The following is a 12,679-nucleotide window of genomic DNA, read 5'->3' on the forward strand; positions in this document are numbered from 1 at the left end:
ATGGCGGCCGCCGCCGGATCAGGTAAACCCATTTTCATTTCACACCGTTACTAACGATTTGTTGAATTATTGCGAGATGTGTAAGTTCACAACTCTGCGCACGGTTACTACTACTACTTGTGAACAGACACATCACCGTGTATCGTTAGCTGTAACGGGACAGCCTGGATAGAAAATGTTACCATTATAAAGGCTAGCTTGGTAGCCATCAGTGGCCCGCTGTGATGCAGCTGGCATCTGCACTCACCGCTGCAAGCAGCGTGTCAAAGAAACAACAGTCATGTTCAAGGCTTCACGCTCGTTTCTTGTCTATGGGGGTTTTGAGTAGTTAACACACATGCAATATAATATTTTATACTGGTTCATGTGAATGAACGCATGGATAGATCGACTCACTGTAGCTAAAGTTGGCGGACAAAGCTGAATCGAACAACTGCATAGTCATGGTATTCGCGAAAGAAAGCACAGAATTGGGCTGGCCATCAGTAGTTGAACTCATAAAAGGCAGAGTTGTTGTAACTTGAACTTGTTCTAGACCACTTTCGGGACCCTGTTTACATTTTACGTATTTAGGATTAGGAGGTGATCTCCCAAATAAAAAATAAAAACAAAAATCACACCTATGTAGTGTGAAGCGGTGCTATTTATGAGTTAATTTCATCAAGCGTCCCGCTAGCTAATCGCAGCGTGTCCTGCGAAGCTTGGCCAATGGGAACCTGGGCTGGGCGTACAACAAACTTTAAGCCGTTTGTGCCAAGATGTAGGCCAGATGTAGGCCACGCTTCAGTTTACACATTTTCCCCCTTTTTTGGGGGCTTTTATACCTTTATTGATAGGACAGTAGAGACTGACAGGAAATGAATATAATTCCCTTAAAGGAGTAGTTCACCCCCAAAATGACTTTTTTTATATTGATTAGTCACGCCATGGAGACTAGAGTTCAATAATATTTTTTGGTTTTTGTCACATTCCTAAGACAAAAATGTGATAACAATAAATTTACCCCCATTAGTTCCGGATGGTGACCCGTTTTAAAACGGGTCACCATCCGGAATCAATGGGGGTAAATTTACTCGAATCAAATTTTTGTCTTAGGAATGTGACAAAAACCAAAAAATATTATTGAACTCTAGTCTCCATGGCGTGACTAATCAATAGAAAAAAAGTCATTTTGGGGGTGAACTACTCCTTTAAGTCTTGTCTTTGTTTTAATTGCAGTTTGTTTAAATAATGTCAAATTTGATTGAAGCTTGCAAGTTGCAAAATGTATGAGAAAACTAAGGAGAACATGGGCCATATAGCTTGACATCATGCACAGTTATTAATAAATGGCAAGACATTTTGTACATATGATTTACAGCTGTGTCTAGCTCTCAAAAACACTAATCAACTGGTTTTGTCCAGAGCTTAGTTATAAGAGGACCAACTAAACAGACTCAAGTTGCCCCTGATTGCCAATTCAGCAGTCTGGCTAATCAACAGGCAGTGTGTTAGACTGCAACTGTGATTACTTTGCTAATTGAGTATTCTATTAGGCTGAATATACTGATGGCTGGTCATGATTTTGAAAGAAAAACTTGGAGAAAATGATTTTTTTACAAATGCTACAACTTTAAAGAGGTGGTGCCATAGATTTGTCCTTTTTCTGTTTTGTATGTGTCTATGGAGTTAACATTTCTCTAATAGACCTCCAGGTGTGGTTGGTTATAATGCAAATATGTCTTCCCTGTGTATTTTTGGTTACTTCCTGAAAGCTGAGTCAAAAGGCCCAGTTGAAATACACTGATATAATGACATCATAATAATCCCCTCCCCTTTTTACCATTCAACAACACTGTGGATGTGGCTAACTTCAACTGGGTCACCACCACCCACATGACAACCGGACATACAGTTTACAGTTTAGGCATTTAGCAGACGCTTTTAATCCATGGCGACTTACAATAAGCAGGTAATACACATCACTATAATAAGCAAGATAATATGTCAGTACATTAACAACAATATAACAAATGCATAGGAATATCTATCTAGAAAAACAATAACATAGGTAGACCATGCACCTAATCAGTACCTAAAAAACCTAAAAATGTATGGTCATTGAGGGAAGGGGGAGTGTAGTAGTGCTATGGGTTTAGGTGGAGTCTGAAGAGGTGAGTCTTCAGTCTACGGCGGAAGCTAGGGAGTGAGTATGTAGTTCTAAGTCCCATGATGGGATCAGCAATGCCGTTGCATATTAGGGGAAGCAAGACAATAACAAAGACACAACTTGGGAGTGAAAGCCAAGTAAATTGCTCAAGGCTATATTGACAATTAATTAAGTATGCACATCAAGTCAAGATTGGATTAAATTAGATTGTGACATACAAACTAATGTGTAGCTCAGCCTGGGGCAATATGTGTGTACGCATAAGCAAAGCTTGGTATGCATCAGTCCCTACCCACCACCACAGAGGTTGTGGGTTCAAATCCACCTCGGTGCATGCAGCTTTGTCGACTCTGGCGTGTGTGAACACAATTGGTGTTCAGGGGAGGGAAGCCGGGCGGGGAGGGTGATATTTGTCACTGCATGTATTCCTACGTGCCAGCAGGGAGTGTTGGGCAGAGGGAGGAGGATGAAGGCCCTAATACAACAGCAGTGACAACACATAAAAGTGTATGGGGAGGAATTAATTCGCATAAGACTACATTGGGGGAGAAAAAGGGGATAAAAAATGATTTGCTACTCTAAATTTAGAAAGAAAACCAAAGATGGGTTATCGATATTAGGAGGTGTGCCTCTCCACAATACTGTGCTGCAGGTGTATGCAAAAGGCGTTGGCAGTTGCAAGGAGAGATTACGCAGGAACAATTGTCTGTTTTGAGTCCAATAAAATGTCATTGGAACATTAACGCTCACATGTTGAATAATGTGTTTCTAATTGGTGTATTCCGCTCAAGACGGACAACAGTAAACTACTTTTCCCTTTACTGTTATATTTAAGTGAACATTTTGCTTCGGTTCAAAGCCCTTTTCCCTTCTGGTGCAAACCATTATGAACGAATGAGCTTATACATTTCCCTGAAAAACGTATAGGCATGATCACTGACATGTTTCCCTGGATGTTAGTGAGGAAGCCACTGACAGCTGTTAGGCCCAGGATACCATACCAGCCATATGCTGGTCCACTGGAGAGAGTGCTGCTGGATGGATGCAACGCCAGCTCATAATCCATACAAGAATTCCGCTTTGCTGTGAAGCTGTGCAAAACTCTCATACATGATTTAAACTGAATTTGGATCTTGAACTTATATTACCACCTATTCAAGTTTTTTCAGTTTAAATGTAACTTTGACTGATCTAACGGGAAGAGTGGGCACCTCGGCAGCCAGTGGTGGAGTAGAAGTAACATTATTGAGAATGGGAAATACTCAAGTAAAGTACAAACCAAATACAAAAAAATGTACTTAAGTACAGTACTTAAGTAAATGTAGGCTACTAGTTTCTTTACACCACGTAGTTACTTTACTTACACTGTTTACACCACAGCAATGGCAGCGGAGCCCTCTACAGGCCAGGGGAGTGCTCAGGAAAACAGTATACATGATTAGAACATGGTTGAACATTTAGCAATTGAGGTCTAATATTTCTACAAATTGCTACAAAACCTTTATATCTGACCAATCATTTGGAACAAAGAAGTTGAAGGGTATAAATTTAAGTCTGATAATGATGTACCGTGCATGTTCAAATCATGTATATTTTAGCCGATAAATAGATCAAATAAACAAACTGCTAGTGCTAGCCTAGTTCCCATGAACAATATTGGTGTAAGACATTTCGATAGGGGATATATGTTTTATATTCACAGATACACAAATACAAGAAATGGTATCCCAGTCGATGACATTTGTCATTTTTAAGATTGATATTCCGGGATATTATCCTTTTGAATACGTAGTTATTTATCAACGTAGTTGTATGTAATCTATTAATGGCTAGTTTGTCATCCGGATCCATCTGGTAATTTTATTCAGAAGATTCCAAGAAGTGAATAAAATTATACATTTTTTGCCTGGGTGCCAGCCTGTTCGCTCCGTTCCACGATTTGTTTCGTCTCAGTCTCCGCATCACAGTCTGGAAATGATTCAGTTGACTTGTATTTCTGAACGTCCGTTGTGACGTAGCGAGGTTGTTGCTGATTGGGTGTTGTTCCAACTAATCAGAGTAGGGTTGGGGTAGCTATGTTATCAGCCAGCCAATACACACTGGTGTATTTGTCCCGCCCCACGCCACAGACCAATTGGAAGCCACGGTGGCTGGAAAGACGCATTCTATGTCCCGCTTCCCCTTGGAGATATGAGGCTTTCCAGACTGTGATGCGGAGAGACAAAACAAATCGCGGAACGGAGTGAACAGGCTGGCACCCAGGAGGCTAACATTACAAAAAAGCCCTAAAACGGCTCCATATTCTTTCTCCTTGTAGTGATGTAAAGTGTCTTTTTCCCACCCTTAAGGCATTATAGTTCCCCGTAACTTCCGGCTGCTGGAAGAGCTGGAGGAGGGACAGAAGGGAGGGGGAGACGGTGTGGTGAGCTGGGGCCTGGAGGACCCGGATGACATGACCCTGACCCACTGGAACGGCATGATCATTGGACCTCCCAGGGTGAGAGAGAGCCTATTATTGACCCACTAACAGTGCCCTTCCATTACCACATGGCACTTTAAGGGGATGCTTGGAAGAATACTGCTGCTGTTGTCCCACAAAAGCCACACAACTCCAACTTTTAATGCAACCAAGAAAGCGATGCCTATTTTCTTGTAGATTGCCATATAGTTTGACCTGTCCTGTACACTGGGCTTTCAGCTGGGATCACGAATTAAATTGTAGTGGTGCTGCCCCTACTAACTGAATACTAGTTGTTTAAACTATATGAACACCATACTTTTATTGCTCTTTAACTCTGTGAACATATATTGTTTTGACTGACAGCGGTAGCAGCACCTTCAACTTCCTGAAGTGATTAAGTTATATTATTTTCCCTTGTTACTTTACGGAAGGACGGCTGTTTTCAGAACACAGTGGCTGCCTCGCAGGTGAATTTATAGAAAAAAGCCCATCCCTAACGTGAATACTCCAGCATATCTTATGTCAGAATGATCGCTGATGCATACCTTTCATTCGACAAAGTTATGGTTTTTCACCTTTCAATTCAGGTGATAATCATGTGTGTGGCACTGTGCTGCCAGTGAAATGAGTCACTGCGTGCGTAATAAATAATGAAGAGGTGATCACACATTTACATTAGTAAAAGTTTATCATCAATAGAAATGAGGGACCGATGTTAGCCCTCTGCAGAATAGGGTTGGGGACGGTAACCGCCGTACCGCGGTATACCGAGGTCTACCGCGGTGTCAGTGTGCTTACCGCGGTAAAAAAAGACCCCAAAAAAAGTCAATTTTTTATTGGAAAACAAGCTAGTTTTAAAACAGGGGAGAAGCGAGGACCGCATGCGCTCCATGCCGCTCTGCTCTGGGCCGTGTACCACATGTTTGGAAGCCACATACGTCACTCGGAGACACAGACCTGCAAAGCCTGGGCAGGCAGCAGCCTCGTAGAGGAGTACTACAGAGCAGCGTAAACTTTCTCTGTAATCCACACGACACAAGGATGTTAATACATACCTTGTGTTGTGGCAGTTAATTTTTTATTCATACGGATTACTGGCGGAGCGCGGGCCGCGTGGACTAAAACCGAAAATGAAACTATTTTACTTTTTCCACCGCGTCGTGCGTTGTGCCCCGTCCGCCGGCGCGTCGGCGATTTTATAACCTTTTCTATCAAGTCTTGTAACTAAAACCTGTATATAGCAGCACTCGGGGCGGCTGTAGCTCAGGAGGGTTGTCCAATGATCCATGGGTCCATGGGTCGGCGGTTCAAATCCCAGCTTCTCCTGTCTACATGTCGAAGTGTCCTTGGGCAAGACACTGAACACCAAGTTGCCTCCGGTGAGCTGGTTGGTGCCTTGCATGGTTTCCACCGCCACCGGTGTATGAATGTGTGTGTGAATGGGTGAATGAAATGCACATTGTAAAGCGCTTTGGATAAAAGCGCTATATAAATGCACCATTTACCATTTACCATTTACCACTCAATCACTGCGATTTGAGAGTTGAGACGTGACGTGAGTTTACAGAATCACTGTACACGATCTGACTACCCGTCCTCTTCTGGTTTGTTCACACACAGCTGTTTGTGTCTGAAAAGCCCAAGTAGCTAGCCTACGTTACTATGGTAACCCGACAGTGCACAGATCTAATAGCTCAGAACGCGTCGCGGATGCGATGTGTTGTGAGCTTGTAGATCTGCTCCTTTCAAAGCCAGACCCGCTGTGCTGTACGGAGAAGTATAACTCGGGCAGTCGCCAGACAGGCTGTCAAGAGGCGACTTTTGGGAAGATGATTGCAATATTTTGGCTTATCGCCGAACCTTAATTAATAGATACGGGGGTGCGGTAATTGGGAAGACGGTAATCGCGGTAACAAAATGTCGATACCGCCCCACGCCTACTGCAGAATAACATTTTAGGTAAACTTGGCATAAGACTGCTGCAATACAGTACTTAAGTCATGTGGCCAGAAACCAAAAGGATAAATGTTAATGTTTCCTGACAACATCCACCTCTTTGGGCTGCAGCATAATAACCACACATACCTGTCAATCAAGCACTGAATCAGAGGGGACACAGGGATACTTCAACCTTTTCAACTCTCATCTCGTCGTGGCCTACTTTGATAAAAATGTATCCGTGATCTTGCTAATAAGTGAGTCTCACCTCACCAGGCTCTCTGGTGGCGCAGTGGTAAAGTCCCTGCCCACCACCACGGAGGTTGCGGGTTTGAATCCACACGGTGTATGATTTGCATCCGGCTTTGTCGGGCGTCTATGCGAACACAATTGGCCTGTGTTCAGGGGAGGAAAGCTGGGCGGGGAGGGTGATATTGCTCATTGCACATACTCCTACAAGGGAGGCTGCACCTGTCAGCAGGGGGTGTTGGGCGGGAAGAGTAGGACGAAGGCCCTACGCTCTCCTGGTGGGGGCTCCTCACTGGCAAGTGAGTCCGTAGTATACAGTAGTATAGAGCAGTGACAACACAGAATTGTGTGTGGGAGGGAAATTAATTGTCATAAAGACTAAATGTATATATAATATGATTTATATAAATACATAAAAAGGTAAGTCACACCAGAAACATCCATCATTTTCACAGACAGACTGAAAAATGCATTGTATTTCAAATGTAGTTTAAACATTTGCAAATAACTAGCCTTTGTGGCTTTTATTTTGCAGACAATCTACGAGAACAGGATATACAGTCTGAAGATTGAATGTGGACCCAGATACCCAGAGTCTCCACCTTTTGTTCGCTTTGTAACCAAGATCAACCTGAACGGAGTACATAGCTCCAATGGCATGGTAAGTGTCAAGTTATTCTCTTGTTCGATGGCATCTCGATCTTCCATATTAGTAGTTTAGTTTTGTAGCCAGCTATCCATCCAGCATACATGGATCAAGATTTGTAGGTCGATGCTCAATCTACGAATGCTATCACCTAGTCTAGTATCGAAATACTTAAATTATGTACTCTGAAAATGCATTTAGCCGGCGGTTTGTGCTCCTAAAGTGCCTTTCTGCTATCGACTGCACGTACATTCCACATTTCCTGTGTGTGCTGTGCATTACATTTTTGCATATTTTCCGGGAATGGTGGACCCCACCAGTACGTGATTTCTTTGAATGGCATTGAATTACTAAATTACTATACTCTAATGTCTAAAAAGAATTAAGAGAGGAAATATAAACTTTGTTTATGTAGCACTTGTTACAAAGTGCTTTACATGCAACTGAAGAAAATATTTAATAAGAGTAGTCTATATATAAAATATAAAGTGTATTGATAAAATAAAATAGAAACATTTAGGGAATCAAACAATAACATTTTTCCTCTCATGTCATCTCCTTTCTCCTCCACTTCCTAGGTGGACATCCGGGCCGTGGGATCACTGGCAAAATGGCAGATCTCATACAGCATCTGTATAGTGCTCCAGGAGCTCAGACGACTTATGATGTGCAAAGAAAACATGAAACTTCCCCAGCCTCCAGAGGGCCAGGCGTACAGCACCTGATACAGGCCCCTGCTCTTCCTCACTGTCATAAACACACACACACACGCACACAATTGATGTGTAGGCCTACGTTAAAACACACATTCATTTACATACACATTCATTAATACCTTATGCTCATCTGTTACACACACAAACAGTTATGTGCCCCTCATGATATCTGAAGACTCTTGAATGAACCCCCCCCCCCCCCCCCCCCCGTCAGAAGACCTGGCCACTTCCAGTTTCGGGAGCTTCACATTGAACAGAAAAAGATGCACTCCGAAAGTGAACTCCGAACCCCCACAAAAAATGTAAATGAATAAGGTTGTATACGTTGCAGGATTCTGCAAACCAAGGTTGGTGAGTGATCCAAGACAACTTGCTGCTGTTCTAATTAAGGACTCTGTTCATGTAAACCCCTTGCACTTTTGCAAGGGGATTCCATGATGTAAAGTATTCAAAGCATTCGCCATTGCACTTGATTATACTTTTTAAAGTTTACCTTACAAGGAAAAGCGTCACCATCTTGCAGTATTCTGAAGTGGATTCTCCGTCAAAGCAAGACATGACTTGGCTTTTCTTCCCTGGCTCGCATTGGTCTCAAATCGAATATCAAGTGTCCGCAATCCCGATGATGTGAATTTGCTGGGCCATATTAAAAGAGTGCATGTACGGTACATGGGAATAAACTACTACTATTACTACTGTTACCACTAGACATTCAGCAGCATATATAAATATTATATACTGTATGTATCAATGGGGCTCGTCATCACTCATGTTCTCGAACTCGACCTCTGTGTGCCATATGGTTCATAGCGCTTTGTGATGGTGATTGATTTTTAGATAGCTGGGTGCGGGTGGGAGGGGTGGGGGATGGTTGGGGCTGTATGTCCTTATGCTTCAAAGATCATGAGATCTGAAAGGCTCTTTTTTTGTGTGCTTGGCACCTTTTCAGGATACCCACTGTATTGTGGCCTATATGGAGAGGCAGGAGCTGTTTTTATTTTGTTTGTTTTCGGACTGACTTGTTTATACTCCATAGGGTCATCTCTTGTACAGTGAATGCCCACTGAATGCAATGTATGGCTTTAGATGTTTATTTTATAACGGGTGGGAATCTTGTCAGGATGACGGTGTGACCTGTTGCATGGTTATATTTCAATTAAACGTCATTACTTTTGCACGTGTTTGTGTCACATCTGATTCTTCAATAAGTTAATTCTGTTGTGTACGCCTGAAGATAACTTATAGCGCTGGAGGAATTACTTAAATAAAGTGCAGTATATTACTTTTGTAATTGCATCACAAAACAGACTAAAAATGAAATGCAAAAGGATTGGCGTAATATAAAATGGAAGACAGTACTTTAGGCTAAATGGAATGGAGAAGAATAACAAGATTATTGCTATCATGATCATTTAGCAGCCTAGATGTTATGACGACTGCAAAAAACTGCTGTCAGCACATGGTATAGATTTAAAAAAAAGTTTAAAGGAAATTGTGAATGGTAGACAAACTTATCATTAGTGTGCATACATTTGTTGGAAGCTCAAGGTAGTAATTACTGATTTCTAATGTAGTACTTGACAGGAACTCTAATAATACCCACTTGTTCAAAGTAGTGCATTATATTAATGGTACTCCTAGAAGTAATGGCCTACTAACTAGTAAAGCATTATTTATGTAATGCATTTACCACCAACACTGCTGATGCAGCAGCACAAGCAACATCTTATCATGGAATAAGGTTGAGAATACAATATAGGCTAGTCCTTGAAGTTACCCCAGCATTGAGCAAATGGAGTCACTAATGTACAGGATAGTTTTACAGTTTCAGATGCACATTATTTATTCATAGTTGAAAGTAAATATGTTCCAAACATAGTCCTGTCCAAATGTACAGAACAAGGAGACGAATGTCTTACTGCCTCCAAAGATTTGTTTGTTCTTTGACTGACATCATCAGCAATACTGACCAATATCACTGTTAGCCGTTTCCCATGTAAGGTCAGTATAACCTGAGTGAGGAAGCACTTTCTATGTTGAGGTCGATGAAAGCTGAATAAATAGATGAATTAATAAATATATCCCCCACCCATTTTAATGCCCTGAACATTATTGGCTGCCTTAAAGGTCCTGTAAGTGATATTTTGTTGTTTAAGTGTTGAATAGCTCTACAGTATGTTCCGACAGTAATTCCCACAGAGTATTTGTTCAAGGTCTCCCCATATCTCTCTCCTGCTCTGTAGTAAACAGAAAATAATTATATTTTCAGGTCGGGACACCAATTTAATTCAGTCAGGAGAAAGAAGTATACAGGATAAGCAACAAAGGGCCTTTTTTGGCTGAAGTGTGAAATGTGGTATATAGTGTTTTTTTTATTGGTCCAAAATATTGTCTATACATACATAAATGAAACCACCTGCTGACCAGCTGTCAGCATTGAACAATTTCTTTTATGGGAGGTACATGTGACCATTCCTCTCTCTATTCCAAAAATAGACTACTGGAAATGTCTTGGATCCAGAAATGTTGTTTTCTATTTACTTTTATTATTGAAATATAATATATAGCCCTAGTGGATGATATTAAACTTTTTTGTTTAGAGTTGAGTAACAATTAGCGTTATTAACCATTTATTGGCCAATAAAAGTCCAACAAGACCGAGTGGGGTATGCTTTGGGTATGACATTCTAAAAGCTATCATGCTCATATTTTAATATGTAGAATTATGTTCTAAAAAGGCTTGCAAAACTGCATGCAACCAACAGTATGTACTGAAGTAAAGTCAGTTACTCTCCAGATTATCATCTATCAGGGAAATAGAAGTGATAAAGAAATGAGCTCAGCTCAGGAACTGATGCTGTGGGATTGATCACAAAGATGTCCCACTTCAACATAATGTGGACATTCTGATGAAAGATGCATGAGCAGCCAGGTGCATGGTGAACCAAGATCACTGCAGGCAGGCACCACTGGAGCTTTCATCTGAGGTCAAACTAATGAATCTATTTTTGTAATAGAGAGAGAGGTATGGTCATGTGTACCTCACTATAAAATAAATTGTTCAATGCTGACAGCTGGTCAGCCAGTGGTTTCACGAATGTAGGCCTATGTATGAAAACAATATTTTGGACCAATAACATTTTAAAATTTCACACCCCACCTCAGCAGCTGCCAGACTAGAACAATGAATGATGTGGACTGTGGAGACCCCTGTTACTGAACAAAAACACTATTGCAATGTTTACTATCAGAATATATAGCTTTAACTTTTTAACAATAAACGTGTTGTTTTAACCAAAAAATATCAATTAATATGAATGGTTCCAATGAGACAGCTGCTGTCTGAGCCTAAATCTATAGACTTAGTCATTAGTGAATCGTTACAGTTTGCCCTCTTTACAGTAATGCCCCAAATTTCTTGCAGAGCTTAATCTTAAAGCTCCCTAGAGCACTATTTTTAAGCAAAAATAAAGGACCTCCTATACAAAAACAGAGTGCAATGTTTTCTTCTCATAATGCATTTGATGCCAAATGAAGAGCAGCCTAGCAGTAGTCCTCAGTCATTCAGTGCAGGAAGCACCACGTTTGCCCAGCAGTAAGCCAGTTCTCCACCATCTTTCTGGAGCGAAAGCAAGGTATAGCTCTATGGGGAGGCTGAAGCAGAGTCCCCGTTCAACAGCTGTTGCTGCTTCCCTTTTTTGCCTCAACTTGCCTCTCCTCTTCTGCAGAGAAAACGGGACAAAGACAGGCACGTGACCAAGGCCTGAGGGAGAGAAACCCAGCAAATCCATCACAGTGAAAGAGACAGCTGGGCCTCCCTTTAGTCTTCCATACAACATATAGCAAAGCTCTCCTGGTCCTCCCAGGAAGTCCAAAAATAAACTATATACAGTAATACACAATACAATTCAAGTAACGTGCACGGTATAACAGCAAGATTCTGCAGGAATAGGCTACATCTTTAATGCAAATGCTATGAACAACAATCGGCAAATTCACTCCATGTTTTTTTCGGGTCAATTGGATGTCAATCCATTCTTTAACTATGGCTATCTTCAATCTGAATGCACTAAAAGTTCCATCTGCAGCCCAGGCGTATAGAAAGAAGAATGTATGTGTTAAAGGCTAAATCAAATAAGAAAGCCTTCAATCACTGTAATTGTATAATACTGTGATGGAGCACTATTTTGGCCTCACTGTATACAGTAAAAGGAAAGACTACCTCTCAATCAGCATAATTGTACGTAGATAACACTGTTATCCTTAGCCCCACCTGTGCAGGAAATCTACTTTTAGATAACGAATCCCTCAGTAATATTGTTAATAATCTCATGCCATCAGCATAACTATATCATGACAAAATGTCAATCCTGTTACCTGACAATAATCAAGGGCTTTTACACGGCACGTTTGCTGTAAATTTGATGTGTTCATTATCCGGATAGACCAAAGGCCCTGATTATCATATGAAATATCTGTAGTCACAGGCCATCTCCATAATTAACTCCACAGCCTGATTG

The 12,679-nt window shown here is 41.3% G+C and overlaps 1 protein-coding gene across 1 annotated transcript; it reads left to right on the forward strand.

Moving 5' to 3' along the window:
* LOC308286528 (ubiquitin-conjugating enzyme E2 variant 1-like) lies at positions 1-8,347 on the forward strand (the record flags this gene model as incomplete). Its single annotated transcript, XM_080727569.1, has 4 exons — positions 1-22; positions 4,498-4,646; positions 7,333-7,458; positions 8,022-8,347. 4 exons carry the CDS (start codon positions 1-3, stop codon positions 8,166-8,168), a joined length of 444 nt encoding a protein of 147 aa, XP_080583695.1. The 3' UTR covers positions 8,169-8,347.
* Positions 8,348-12,679: the final 4,332 nt, after the last annotated feature.

The sequence above is a fragment of the Nannobrachium achirus genome (genome assembly GCF_963921795.1).
Source record: "Nannobrachium achirus genome assembly, chromosome: 6".
NCBI classification, from domain to species: Eukaryota; Metazoa; Chordata; class Actinopteri; order Myctophiformes; family Myctophidae; genus Nannobrachium; species Nannobrachium achirus.